This window comes from Chroicocephalus ridibundus, chromosome 2 (assembly GCF_963924245.1).
Source record: "Chroicocephalus ridibundus chromosome 2, bChrRid1.1, whole genome shotgun sequence".
NCBI classification, from domain to species: domain Eukaryota; kingdom Metazoa; phylum Chordata; class Aves; order Charadriiformes; family Laridae; genus Chroicocephalus; species Chroicocephalus ridibundus.
This window is the reverse complement of record NC_086285.1, coordinates 19,052,719-19,065,993: the sequence shown is the minus strand read 5'-3', so window position 1 is coordinate 19,065,993 and position 13,275 is coordinate 19,052,719. Positions and strand designations below refer to the sequence as shown.

Here is a 13,275-nt window from a genome sequence, read left to right as displayed (position 1 = left end):
AAAACCTATGCAGTTGGCTCAAATTTAAGCCTGAGACTGGATTTGTATGTTCTATATGGTGCAGAGTTGACATTTGCTTAATCTGGAGAGATTCTGGAACTGAAAAAAGATTATGGGATATCAGTGCTGAGCACTAAAACAGCGACATACTCCAGACTTCAAAAACTATTTATTTAGTTAGGTATAGTTAGGTTTATTTAGGTAAAATAAGTCCAAAACACTGAATTATATGAATTTAAATCCTGTTAACACTTGTGACACTGGTCCTTTCAAATCCTGAATAATTTTGGAAAATCAAGCTTCTAAGTCAATTAAGTATCATGAGCTTTTTTTACCCATTTTATGAAACTCATATGTTTGTTTTCGGTCAAGTCCTATTCTTTTTTTTTTCAAAATCCTTTCATTTTTTCATGTAAATGCTGCATAAACCAAATCACATAAACTTTCTTTTCCTATACAATACAAACATAAAGAAAGTGGCCCAATTTGCATGCATGAGCAGTCAAATGGCACAGGAACAGGACGATCTATTGGCACGTACTCCATCCTGTTTAGACTGTGTTTTATTAACTGATCACTCTTCACATGAACCAGAGTTTAAGGGAATATATTACTATGTGATGAAGTTACCTATGCTTTTACAGTTGATCAACTGTAATTTCTATATAAATGTTCCCAAAGGAGGATGGAATTTTCTCTGTGAAAATAATAATTTTTTATCTGAATCTGTGCCAAAAAAATAACTTATTTAATTAAGGGTGTAGTTTAAATGGTATGGTTAAACCAGTAGCTTGATGTGTAGTGTCCATATTTCAGTTTAGCAGTTTAGAATACTAAAAGTAGGCTGAATCTAGTTTAAACTCATTTGCATTGATTTAATTGGTTAAATTTGGTCTTTTCATACCTGAGATCAGTTAAGGTAGTATGAAAGACTGCAAGTAAAAATCACATTTTAAAGTCACTGTACGTATAATCACTTCAGCTTGAACATATTTATTGACTACATTTGCTGGAAGATTGTCTTTCACAGTAGTGAATGCATAAGAGGATTAGCCACCTTCTAGAAACAGTAAGAATACCCATCTTAATATCTAGCGCTATTTCCGTACAAGCAAGAAAAGCAGAGATAATTTTTTAGTAGTTGAAATTGTAGTAAAGTACATACATCATTTCGCTTTAGAAGAAATTAGAATACCAGGCCTGTAAAGGACGTTACTACAGAATGGCATTTGGTTTTTTTCTTCTGTTGAATGATACACAGATCTTTGAATTCAGTAGTCATACTTTTTTTCAAGTCTTTAAATACTAATCGTATGTATCTTCTGACCTTCAATCTGCACAGAGCAAATGGTGTCAACACAAGCCTGTACAAAAGTACCATGTAAATCTGATTCAGACTTAAGACATAGGCTGTGTAGTGACAAGTCACCTGAAAGAGTCTCATCTTAAAATCTCCTGGCTTTCTTTTCTTGATTATCCTGCTCTGGGACTGTTTTTACACTGGCATGTTAGGGCCCTACTGTGAAATTCCTGAACTTTCACCGATTGCTGGCAACTTTCCTTGTAAAGCTCCCTCCCGATCTCCAGCTCACACTCTCTTCGTCCATAATTTGAAGGCACAGTTCTCCTGCTTGCTGTCACTGGGAGGCAGGTAGTTTAAAGGATTAAAGAACCCTTCCTTCTACCGAGGGAAGAAATCCTCCTACCTGTGTCGCGCTGTGTAAATGGGCATGACATATAAACTCAAGAAATTTGGTAAAGCTGACTTAAAGCTGAAAGTAAGGAATCCAGTTATTTTCTCAGTATGTGTTTCCTCTCCTCTTCAAATTATACTTTATTAATAAATATTTTGTATTTAAAAAAAAATAGTAAAATGTCTGGAAGTTAATAGCTGAGTTAATAGCTGGTTTTAGCCAATCCCTCAGTCACATACTTAGATTGTTGTATGTCACATTATAGCTGTTAAAATTTATAATTAGTGATGAAAATAATTATTAGAAATGAGTGGTGCAGCATATACCCAAAAACTGTTCTAAAAATACCCTTCTTGCTAGACCAAGGAAAAAAGCTTGCATTGTAAAGAGTTTTACTTTGCAACAGAAATAGCTGTCTTTGAAATGGCCTTCAGAACTGTCGCATCTACACCTGACAGTCAGGCTTGTACGACTTCTATCTTGAGCTGTTTGGCTGTCTTAATCTTGACTGCTTTTACAGTAATCTCTGCAGAAATATGCAATGATTAGTACAACGTGTATTTCCTGGGAATTATGACTCATTCCAGAATGAGCTGCCTGTGTGAGGGATATTCACTGCACCTAGATTTCAGCAACTGACTCTGGTCCCCAAGTTAAGAGCCTCATCTTTATATGCCCTCTAAATAAATATGGGAAAGAAACCCATTCTACTGCAAAGTGCTTGAGAGCAAGAGCTTTTGGGTGAGCTGAATTATACTAAGAGTTTGTCCTTCTGTATTGGCCATGTAGGGATAAAACTGAAATCCAGTGAGAGTGCTAAAGAGTTGCTCTATTTAACTATTTGGATACTTCAAGGAGGTAGGTTCATAGAAGTTCATATACAACACGCACAAAGGTGGGTGTCAATTTATTTATCAGCATCACAAGCAGGGAGTACCGTATAGTTTTCTTCCATTACTTTCCCTGATTGCCCAGAATTACGTCTTTTATTTGCTGGGTGTTCTCTCTTTCTGCCTCTGACTCATCCTGCCAGTTGAAAGCAGCTGATAGCAGTCCTTCAAGCTCAACTCTGCAGTGCAGGCCGTAGTGGAGAGTAGGAGATCACCATCCTAGCTTGACAAAGGCTAGGGAGCAAGCCTAGCCTAGCAATACTAGCCTTGACAAAGGCAGTATGAGGAGCAGAGTAAGATAGCTCACACAGAGTCCAGTGCTGCCTTGACCAAGATCTCCAGATGAAATCTGTGTCAGAGTAGGGGCTTAAACCTGGGGCTTTGGGGTTCCAGACTAATCCTTGAGCACTTCAGGCTACTTCTCCTCTCCTGTAACTCAGCGTGGGCTTTGTTGTACCAACAAGGAACACGTATTCTTGCATTGAGGACACTCCTACGTAGGATGGCTATGCTACAAACTACTCTCAGGTTATGGAAACAATAAAGAATTTCTGGCAACACAGGCCTTAGAATAAGCAGATCTCCAGTCCCAAATGCTTGCAGCTAATACACGTCTCTACAGCAGAGCTAGAATGCGGTTCCAGTCTTCTTCCGTACAAAATGGGCAGCAGCAATGCCTGAATGGAGAATAGGTTACCTCACGAAGCAAAACAGGAGAAAGAAGTTCCTCTTGCATTCAGGACTCTCTGAGATTAATGCTCTGCAACTGCTGCTTTACTGTCACATCAGTTCACTTGCTCAGCGGCTCCTTTCTGAAGGTATCCCTGAAGGTGGGATACCTAACCAGGTATTGCTCACATTTGGAGCTTCCACCTTGTCTTCTCAGTATGGTTCTGTCTGTAGAGCATGGGCCTGACTCATGAGGGCAATGAAGAACTAATTTCAGAGTCCTTTTAGAGATATCTTACTTGCTCATTTAAGAAGACCTGTTTTTCCCTGAAATTTGTCCGGGATGCAGCTATTTCTCGAGCCTGAAGGACCAATAATTTGCATTTTTGCAGGGCACGGTAAACCAGCACAGACTTTAACAAACAGATGGTGCAGACCGAGACATGACCCAGCTGGCTGGACATGGACCGCTTCTGAACCAAAAGCCGCGTGGCTCTGCGGGGCAGCCCTGTGCTCGCAGCAGCACGGCATAAACTTGAGCACAGCTCCGAGGCTGCAGCCGGTGCGTAGAGGGAGCATAGGTTTGTCTGCAAAGCATTGTGCAGACACAGCTGGAGTCTATCAATACACTTGTCTAAATTCAGGTACAGGTTTTGTATAGACATAAGACTATAGTTTTACTTAAGCATATTTTACCAGATACATCTGTCAAGACAAAATGTTGATTTCAAGTGTGAATTATTATTGCTCTGTGCAGCCCCCAGAGAAATAGAATCACCAGCAATGACAGACTCTGTACAGGTTTCTCTGTGTTGCTTCTTTTCCGTTTGTCACTTTTAATGCTGTTTGTAACTGCTGGGAGGTGTACAGCTGTTACCCCCTTCACCTGACAGAAAACTTGATTATTTTTAGTTTCTTCTTTACACCCAGACTAAGGCCAGCCCTTTTCCTGTCACTTCTTAGTCTGTAGATGATTCTCCAACCAGTTTAGGCAGAGAGTTCAACAGGGCATGGTGAGTCACACTTCCCTTTTCATGGTATTTTTGGAACTATCAGAAATCTTTTAAATACATTCTGACAATTTGAAGTAGAAAAAGCTGCAGTTGCCTCGTTTTGATTTAACTGAATCTTGAAAGATAAGCGGGGGGGATGGGGTGGGGTGCGAAGGAGGATGCACAGAAACAATGCTGCCTTGACTCATTTTCTTGTCCATGCTGCGTTGATGTTTCTGGCCTTTAGCTGCTGGAATTGCTTGTCGAGCATGGCTGTAAGATTTAATGCCTCCAACAAATAATTTCTGAACAGAACAGAGAAACATGGTTATTTCAGTTCACAATGTCTGTGTGCATGACAATAACAAAATTTCAGCATTGATGTCAACAGCACCGACGTGGTTTTTTTAAGTGGTTAGAGTTTTAGCAAGTGAAGCAGTATAACTGCCCTTGAGGGCCCTGTGCCCTTTGACAGCAAAGCAGAAAAAATATTGTGTTCTGCAAATCTGCCGCTCTGCTGTACTCTTGAGAATGGAGAATATAATCTGGTTTAACAAGCACTAGTGTTCTCATAATGTCAGCTGAAGAGGATTACAGGAGAATCAATTTTATGTAATTAAACTTCCCTGGCATAAATAGAGATCATTTCCTTAAAAAAAAAAAATAAATCTTCATGACCGAAGCATTCCCTTCCCTTCCTGCAAGGCACTTGCTGACTTCTTACATTAAATGAAAAATGGTAATTGAAACAAATCTTGGGAAATACCACTCTCTCACTGATACGCAGTAAAAAAAAATAATGTATTCAATGCAAAACAATTCCATCAAAAATGGAAAGCATAACTTGACAGATGTCTTGTTTTGGGTCTTCCTTTGGCAATGGAAAAAATAGAACTGCAGAGCTTGATATAGTCCTGCGGTTCCCGCATCTTTCCCTCATGTGCATGTTGATAGGTCTTTCTCAAAGTCATGCTGATGTTAGCTGCATCCTCTGGACACACAATGACCTTCGTGCGGGAACAATGGAGAAATTGTTTCAACTATCCAAATAAAATTTTCACCTGAAACTGTTAAAAAGAAGTATAAATAGGAGCGTGAGTTATAGAGGGGACAGATTTCTATTGAGGGGGGTAGGATTTTGCCTGCGCCTCTGGCTTTGAGTGCAGTAGTATCCTTTAGCTGGTAGATGCAAATCCAGCAGCAGCAGACTATGCGAGGCTGAAGACTTAATTTAAATCTTAATATTACCACATCCTTTTTAATACAACCTGTGGGTACATACAACCAAAAATTATCTCACAGTGTTATTGCAAGGACGGTGCTATCAGGATAGCTCTTGCGGTACAAATGGGTTCCAAAGGAAAGAGAAGACGACATCAGAGCCAGGAGAGGTGCGGTTGCTTTACACCAGACCCATCCCTTTTGATGCTGCCTGCTTGTGTTCCTGTGTGTCTTCTGCTTCAACATATTTAAACATATACCAAATTACAGTCCAGTTATGGAAGTAAGAAGGCTCTGTTACTGCACTGTAGTATTCCCATTGCTTTTCACCTCTGTGTAGTTCAGCCTCACCATCATCCTTTTAACTCTATCTACAACAGTCTGTTTTGGCCTGTAGTAAATACTGAAAGGAAGAAAACATGTGGAAGCGGGTTAGTTTCCCATGCAGCTCCAGGGTCCTAACAATAGTCTGAGAGTAGTCTGCAAAATAGCTGGGTGTAAACTGGCAAGACTTGGTCCCTCTCTTCCATCAGGGCAATGCAGATCCTGTTGATCCATACTGTTCATTGTGCTTCCTGGTCACTTACCCTCCACACTGGGTACTGGGCTGCGATATTGGCACAGAGGCCATGAAACTATGCTAGCTCTTGCAACAAAATCTTACATGTTTGTGTCTTGATATTAAGGCTGCCGAATTAGGCAGCTGTGGTGGGTATGAAACTCCTGCCTTTGCACTGTGGACAATGGAAAGACTCCAGTGGTAGCTGGCACCTTGCCCGAGGGAGGAAGAAACTGCTCCATTACTGGCACCTGGGTGAGGTCAGGCCATTCTGTCACCCTCAGGGAACCATCATTAGAGACAAGATAAATTGCAAGAAGTGCTAGATGAAGTGCACTCATGCCTGCACTTCCATCATTCAGATCTTGATTGCATTCCCAGTTTGGGAGGGCATCATTTGCCCATTTCTTCCAGCCCCTTTTCAGTCCTGGCAATCAGAAACTAATGCTTGACTTTCTGCACCTGCATCCCACATCAGTGCGCAGCCTGCGCGACCTGAAGTAGCACCCATGAAGTAGGTAATGTTTGTGGAATGGGTACAGCCCATTAAACCCTGCAATAAGTCTTGCTGTGGGAGTTCAGAAGTCTCTTAGCTTGCCTCATCAATGTGATGTCCATTCATTCTAACTTTCCATCTTGGTGCAACTGCCATCTTTTTCCTGCCCTCCGTTTAGTGTATATTAAAGTTCTGGCCTGGGTAGAAAACAGCTGTCTGCTTTTACTCATGCCATATATCCAAATGTCAAAATTAAATAAAGGATTTCCCTGGTCTTGTCTGGAATCAAGATAAAGAGTGAGCGTGTTTCACACAACACAGTTTTTCTGCTGTCTCCATTTCCAGGGTCCATGTTCCGTATGTTTGAGAGACGCCTTCCTACCCGTAGTATCAAGGGGAGCGAGGTCATATCAGATCAGAGTTACTTGGTAATCTTTCTGTGCTTTGACGTGTTGCACATCTGAGCTTGATTTAGTTTGTGAACTCTGCTGTTACTTATCCAGTTGCCCTTTCCCTGATTTTCCCCCATCTCATAAAGCAAGTATAACTAATGTGAATTTGTAAACCTTGCATTTTCTGCTGCTTTTGCTTTGTTTAGCAAAGCCTTTACTCTTGGATAGAGAATGATCCAAGTCTCTGGGAATTTTTGTGCTAATTTCTGCAAGATTGCATAAAGTTTTCTTTGGTTTGTTTAATACAGAAAATAAATTTCTATGTAAGGCGAACTTAATTGAAGTTTAACCCTGCTAAGAGAAAGATTTTAAATTTAGTTTCCTTATTTTGTACGATTTTTTCCCGGTAGAGTCCAAGAAAATTCTTCTTGATCAGGATGTATTTCACAAACCCCAGTGGTTCTGTAGCACTTTGCTCTACAGTGTGGCCATCTCTGCCAGGCTCTACAGCATTGTCATTACTAAGCTAGAAATGTTTCCATCCCGAATGCTTTGTCTGCGTCATCCTTGCCATACTATTTCATCATACACCCCAGGTTTTGTCCTATCCATATTTTTTATCCGGGTAATTTTTCTTTTTGCAGGTAGGTGCCCGAGTTTGACTGTTATATGCTTTATAAATATGGGTTGGTTTTTTTTCCTTTCTGCATAGCTCCAGTCTTGCAGCTGATGTAAGGGTGTGATCAAGCAGGGATCTGTAGAGTGAAAAAGTTCTTCATGGTATTAGTTGCGGGATCAAACCATAGATTTTTAATTGTCAAGCACAGGTGGGCTGCACTAAGAGGTTATATCCTGACCTGTTATTCAAACTTTTGTGTGTTTGAATTCAGAAGAGTGGAAAGCTGGAATGTTTTCACTGAATTGTCTTCAAGATGATTACAGATGCAAGATCTGCTCTGTGTTTCCTTACATCAGGAAATTGCATGTCTTTTTCTTTTCTAGATTTGAACGTATTCATACAAAGAAAGGGAACTACAGTAAGTCACTAGTTTCAAACCAGGAAGAAGTAGATGATTTAGCAACCTTGGAGGTACTGGATGAGGTAAGAATCTCCTTTTTCACATTTTTCTGAAGAGGGTTAATCAAGTATTGAAACACAATGGAGTGCTGTTGATTTTCAAGTTCAACTGTCTTGTCACACTTCAATTGTGTAAGTGTGCAATGGCATTTTACCAGTTTATCCCAAATATTTTAGATGAGATTTGCTGTGTTGGGAATGGTTCCAACTCAAAGCTAAACACCCTCTGCAGTTACAGCAGGTTGTAGCACCATTTGCTTAACAGGTTTTATATCACTGGATTTTATTACAGCTAAATATCTGTAATGATGACTTAACCTGAAATTGGTCCAGGTCCAAGAACAAGCACCTTCTTCCCTATTGCTTGGACATCTAGAGTTGTCTTAAAATAGCTTGCCGTACTCTCCTAGGATGGGTTCTCACTGACCGACTTTGGTGTGGAGATGCATTCAGATCAATTTATGTCAGCTGAGGCTCTGGCCTGTCAGTGCCTTCTGGTGAACTTTTGGCAAAATTACTGATACAAATCTCACTGGTTTGTCAAAGTTCGAAAATAAGTCAAGGAGCCTGGGAACATGCAGAAGGGATGGGGGAAGGGAGGGGGAAAGCCTTGTGTTTATGCTTCAAGCTTCAAAACCAAAAAGAAGAATCAGGCCAAAGCACATTATCTGCAGGTCTTAGAGGCCACCAGTGGTTGTAAACTACTGTAATTCTTCCTCCACCGGGCTGTGCATAGACTATAATTCACATTCTCTGAACTGTAAAACTTGTCTGGTATATTGTATCTTCATCAGTCCAGAATATTAAATGTGGCTCTTGAGCTGGTAAACTACATAATGCAAACAGCTCACACAACATCTTCCATTCATCCAAGAGCTTGGTTATAGTAGTTTAATGTTTAGTTAATACTAATTGAGCTAATTTTTTCATATTGGGAATAGCCATATGCTAGCAAGACTGCTAGTCAAAACCAGAAAGGAAAGAGTATATCAAGGTAATGGAAAACCAAAGTTTTCTCCGAATGTTTTCCTGTAAAGGAAATGTAACCTCCTCAGCTGTTGAGAATTCAGGTTTTAAGTGCATTCACCAGAACACAGTGTGCAACACTGGGAACAGATGGATGTGGAGGGAAAGCAATTCCTTCTGTAGTCCTTTACTGCCGGTCATTCTATTCCAGTGGGAATAGAGCCTAAATATCTTCACATATACCTCATAATAGTCTCAAGGCTGGGTTGAATTTCTTCATCCAGCTCTATGTCCTGTTTTGGTTGGAAAACTAACCAGGCACTTTATGTACCCAGCTCTGTATGCAGAAGAAGCTGAGGGAAATTATGTCAGGAAATCGGGTGTGCCATTAACGAGCCCTTCTTTTTTCTTGGTTCAGGGAGAACTGGCTCTGCAGCAGCAAAGAACAATCACAGGAGAGACTGGTTGTTAATATAGAAAGGTGCCTGATTGTTTACATTAATAGGATCCAAACAGTTGAACATCTGTGTTTTATCATAACTGAGAGTAATGTTAGGGCAGCTGTAATGGCAGTTATGAATTCAAGCGTATGGCTCTTGCTTGATGAGTTACATGAAGCTGTAGAGTTAGAAATGAAGACAAGACTGTCTCATGGAAACCTTTGATTAATTGAATTAAAGCAGGACTTATTAACTCATTTTTCTACAGCCACGTGGGGATTTATAAGTATATATTGTGAGTTTGGATGCAAGAAATTAGCAATGCCAGTATGTTTGAAAGTGTTACCCACTTTCAATCGTGATCAGCTGCATTCCTGACTATTAATACCTTCCCTCTCTATCCTCAGTCATTGTACTATATAAATATTTTATGCATTGTCCTAATATTCTTTTTTTTCACCATGTGATTCCATGTTCCTATTCTTTCTTCATCAGAATACAGTAACAGAGCAGTTGCAGAAGGGTTATGCCAAGGATCAGATCTACACGTACGTTGGGGACATTCTCATCGCTGTCAATCCATTTCGGAACATAGATATTTATTCTTCACAGGTATGAAAATCTAGGTTTGGTTCTTTTAAACTAGCTCTGATTTCCGTTAAAATATGAATATTTGTGTTAAGTATAAAGTAAGACCATTCTTGGGATTTACTTCAGTTCACTCTGAAAAACAGAATTACCAATGCAGTTATCCCTTCAAGTCCATGTTAACACACATCCTTATCATGTGCTGAATTTCAACATGGAAATTAAAGACTCTAAAATTTTAATTTCTGATACCTTTATGTCTATAGTGTAGATCATGTCTATATCATGTCTAAAGTGCAAACAGCTATATCTGAGCAAGTCATCCATTTTAATCAGTGGATAGAAATAAGATTTTTGAGGTTGTTATTCTTCTAGTGACTTTCAACATTCATTCTAGGATGAGATAAATTGTGCTAAATTTTATGATATTTGTTGACTAGAACCCCATGAAGTGTAAAGGCGCTAGCTGCTCATAGCAGCTAGTTCAGAAGTAGCATCTGTACAGATAAGTGCATTTATTCAGGTGAGTCTTACCCCTCTTTATGGGAGGGGGCATTTCTTCTCCTCCACTTCCCATGGAGAACTTCTGTGAATGGATGGAGGTAGAAGCTGGGGGTATTTCCTCCCAAGAGAGCTGGGGAAGCCATAGCTATTAAATTGATCAAACAATTCACAAAGCAACCCTGTAAAATTTTAACATATGTGAATTCGCCTCCCCATTCTAAAAAAGGGGACAGATATGAAAGTCTGGTCATACAATAATTTGGCATTATTAATTATCAGATACTACAGGTACAGAAAAGATCTTAAGTTTTGATATCAATATCATGCAGAAATACTAAGAGGATGTGAAGTACAAATAAAATGAAATTATAAGTTGTTCCTTGATGTCTGGCAACATTAAATTTTCTTCTAATAATTTGAGTTTTATAGCATAATCAGGGCTGACACCATACAAAATTGGGCTTCATTTTTTTTAGCAATTCTTATAGCACTAAGTATATACAGATTCATGGTATAGTGAGTGCACTAACAGCTCACTCAGAAAACATCACTGCTGGTAACCTCAGCATGCTGTACACTAATCTGAAAATAAAACTAAACTCTGATTAAAAAAAATTGTTAAGGGACACTGATAATGTTTTCATTTTTCTTATGCTTAGCATTCCAAACTGTATATTGGAGCGAAAAGGACTGCCAACCCTCCTCATATTTTTGCAGTTGCTGACATAGGTTATCAGTCCATGGTGACATACAACTCTGATCAGGTAAAGATGAGGTGTCTTAATTATATCCTTTGCTAGGCTGAGAGATATGTCATGAGCTTGGATTCACGCTCTTGTTCTCTGCAGTGCATCGTTATTTCTGGAGAAAGTGGAGCTGGCAAGACACAAAGTGCCCATCTTCTGGTTCAGCAGCTCACTGTCCTGGGCAAGGTATGTTTCCAAGGGGATGCCTCTCTCAGGCTTCGCTATTTTAGGCCCAGTCGACTGAACCTGCGGACAGGGCATTGGTAGGGGGCTGAGACTGTAATACATTTTCCAAAGAATTTTTGCAAGGTCAGATTGGAATGTGATGCTGATCTGTCTACCCCTTCCTCCCTCCTGAACTGGGGTCACTTGAAAATATTTTGGGGATTCTGCAAGGAAGTGCCCGCTGCAGTGAGGGCTGTGACTCAGTCTGTCCTTTGTTTAATTGTCTTCAAATCACCCAAACTGTACTAAATAAAATCCTCTTCTAACTTTTCACCTCCTTCCACAACCAGATTGCTGTCAGTGCAGCAAGGTCATTCTGGGAAGTGACCACTGTATTTGTCTAAATAAAATGCCATTTTTGCATGTCCCAGGTGAGATGCAAGCAAACTGATCTATTGGTGTGGTGCTGCGCAGCAGTAAGCAGATGCTAACAAGGATCCTAAAAGCAGGCCGGCCAGCTCAGAGTGGTGGACCACAGAAATTGATTAGTTCTGGTGTTGTTGTTATCATTATGTGTGTTATCTCTTCCAGCCAGCCATCAGTTCTGCAGATTGCTATATTCTGATAGGTTTCATGATATATACGTGCCTTCTTTCCCATATGATTCACATGGGAATGGCTGCCCCGTTGGTGTCACGCTTCACAATACCAACTAGAAGAGGAAAAAAATGCTTAAGAATGAATGCATTTCAAGGATTACTGATAATTTTAAGCAATATATTTTTTCATATCCAGGCTAATAACAGGACTTTACAGGAGAAGATCCTCCAGGTGAATAATCTCGTAGAAGCATTTGGGAATGCAGGCACTATCATCAATGATAACTCAAGCAGATTTGGAAAATATTTGGAAATGAAATTCACTTGTGGTGGCACTGTAGTAGGAGCTCAGATTTCAGAGTATCTCCTTGAAAAATCCAGAGTTGTCCACCAGGCAGTGTAAGTATAAAAATTATACATGACCTAATTTGTGGGTTACAGAGTAGGCCTACAATGCAGAAAATTATGTTGGATCAAAACATGAAGATGAATAAAGTACTGGGATTTTTTCTTATAAATCGTATATGAATAGCTTATAAATTTGTAAGGTAGCCAAAAACTACTGATCTTTTTTTCATTGCCTCCTGGGTTATTTAAACAAATGTCATAAAAATGCACATGTGATATATAAAGTGTATCAGAATGCGTGAAGAATTTAAAACTTTCTAATAGTTCAGTTATAAATGTCTTTGCGGAATTTTGCAGTATCATGTTAAGTATATCACTTGTAGTTGATCCCTCTACGTTTCCTCTGGTATTGTAGCACTTTTTTTGTTTGTTTACAAAGTGCTCATTTTCCATTTTGGAGCATCTAGTAGGATTTGTTTATGAAGGGTTATGGACGAAATGCAGAACAGATCCATCTCTGTCATGTGTATCTCATAATATAAAATGACAAAAAATTAAATGGCATTTCCAATTTATTTAAATTATTGACATATATTTTCCAGCCTAATATATAGCACATCCAGATAACAAATATTTTGGCAACTCTATTTCTGCCATAATAACAATATCAAAACCAGAGTTTGAGGCAAGGGATGTTGTCACTAATTTAAATTTTTCCCCCGCTTATGTCTTATTCATTTTTACTTTTTGTAGTTCTGCATGACGTTGTTGTCTGTTGTCAGTTTGTGGTATGAAGAACATCTAAGTATCACTTGGAATATTTCAATAACCAATTTAAAGTTAGAGGCAATTTTATGACATGGTGTTTTTTTCCCCAATTGAACATAAACACAGAAACTGCTTTTTCAGAATAAAATCAGATTTTTCC

General features: G+C 39.4%; 1 protein-coding gene across 1 annotated transcript in view; it reads left to right on the top strand.

Moving 5' to 3' along the window:
- Positions 1–13,275, top strand: part of MYO3A (myosin IIIA) — a 121,176-nt gene that overhangs the window by 55,202 nt on the left and 52,699 nt on the right. Inside the window, exons 10-14 of the mRNA XM_063324623.1 lie at positions 7,916–8,015; positions 9,893–10,009; positions 11,149–11,253; positions 11,338–11,421; positions 12,196–12,398. Of these exons, the coding sequence (XP_063180693.1) occupies positions 7,916–8,015; positions 9,893–10,009; positions 11,149–11,253; positions 11,338–11,421; positions 12,196–12,398 (609 nt within the window). The remainder of the gene's footprint in view (positions 1–7,915; positions 8,016–9,892; positions 10,010–11,148; positions 11,254–11,337; positions 11,422–12,195; positions 12,399–13,275) is intronic.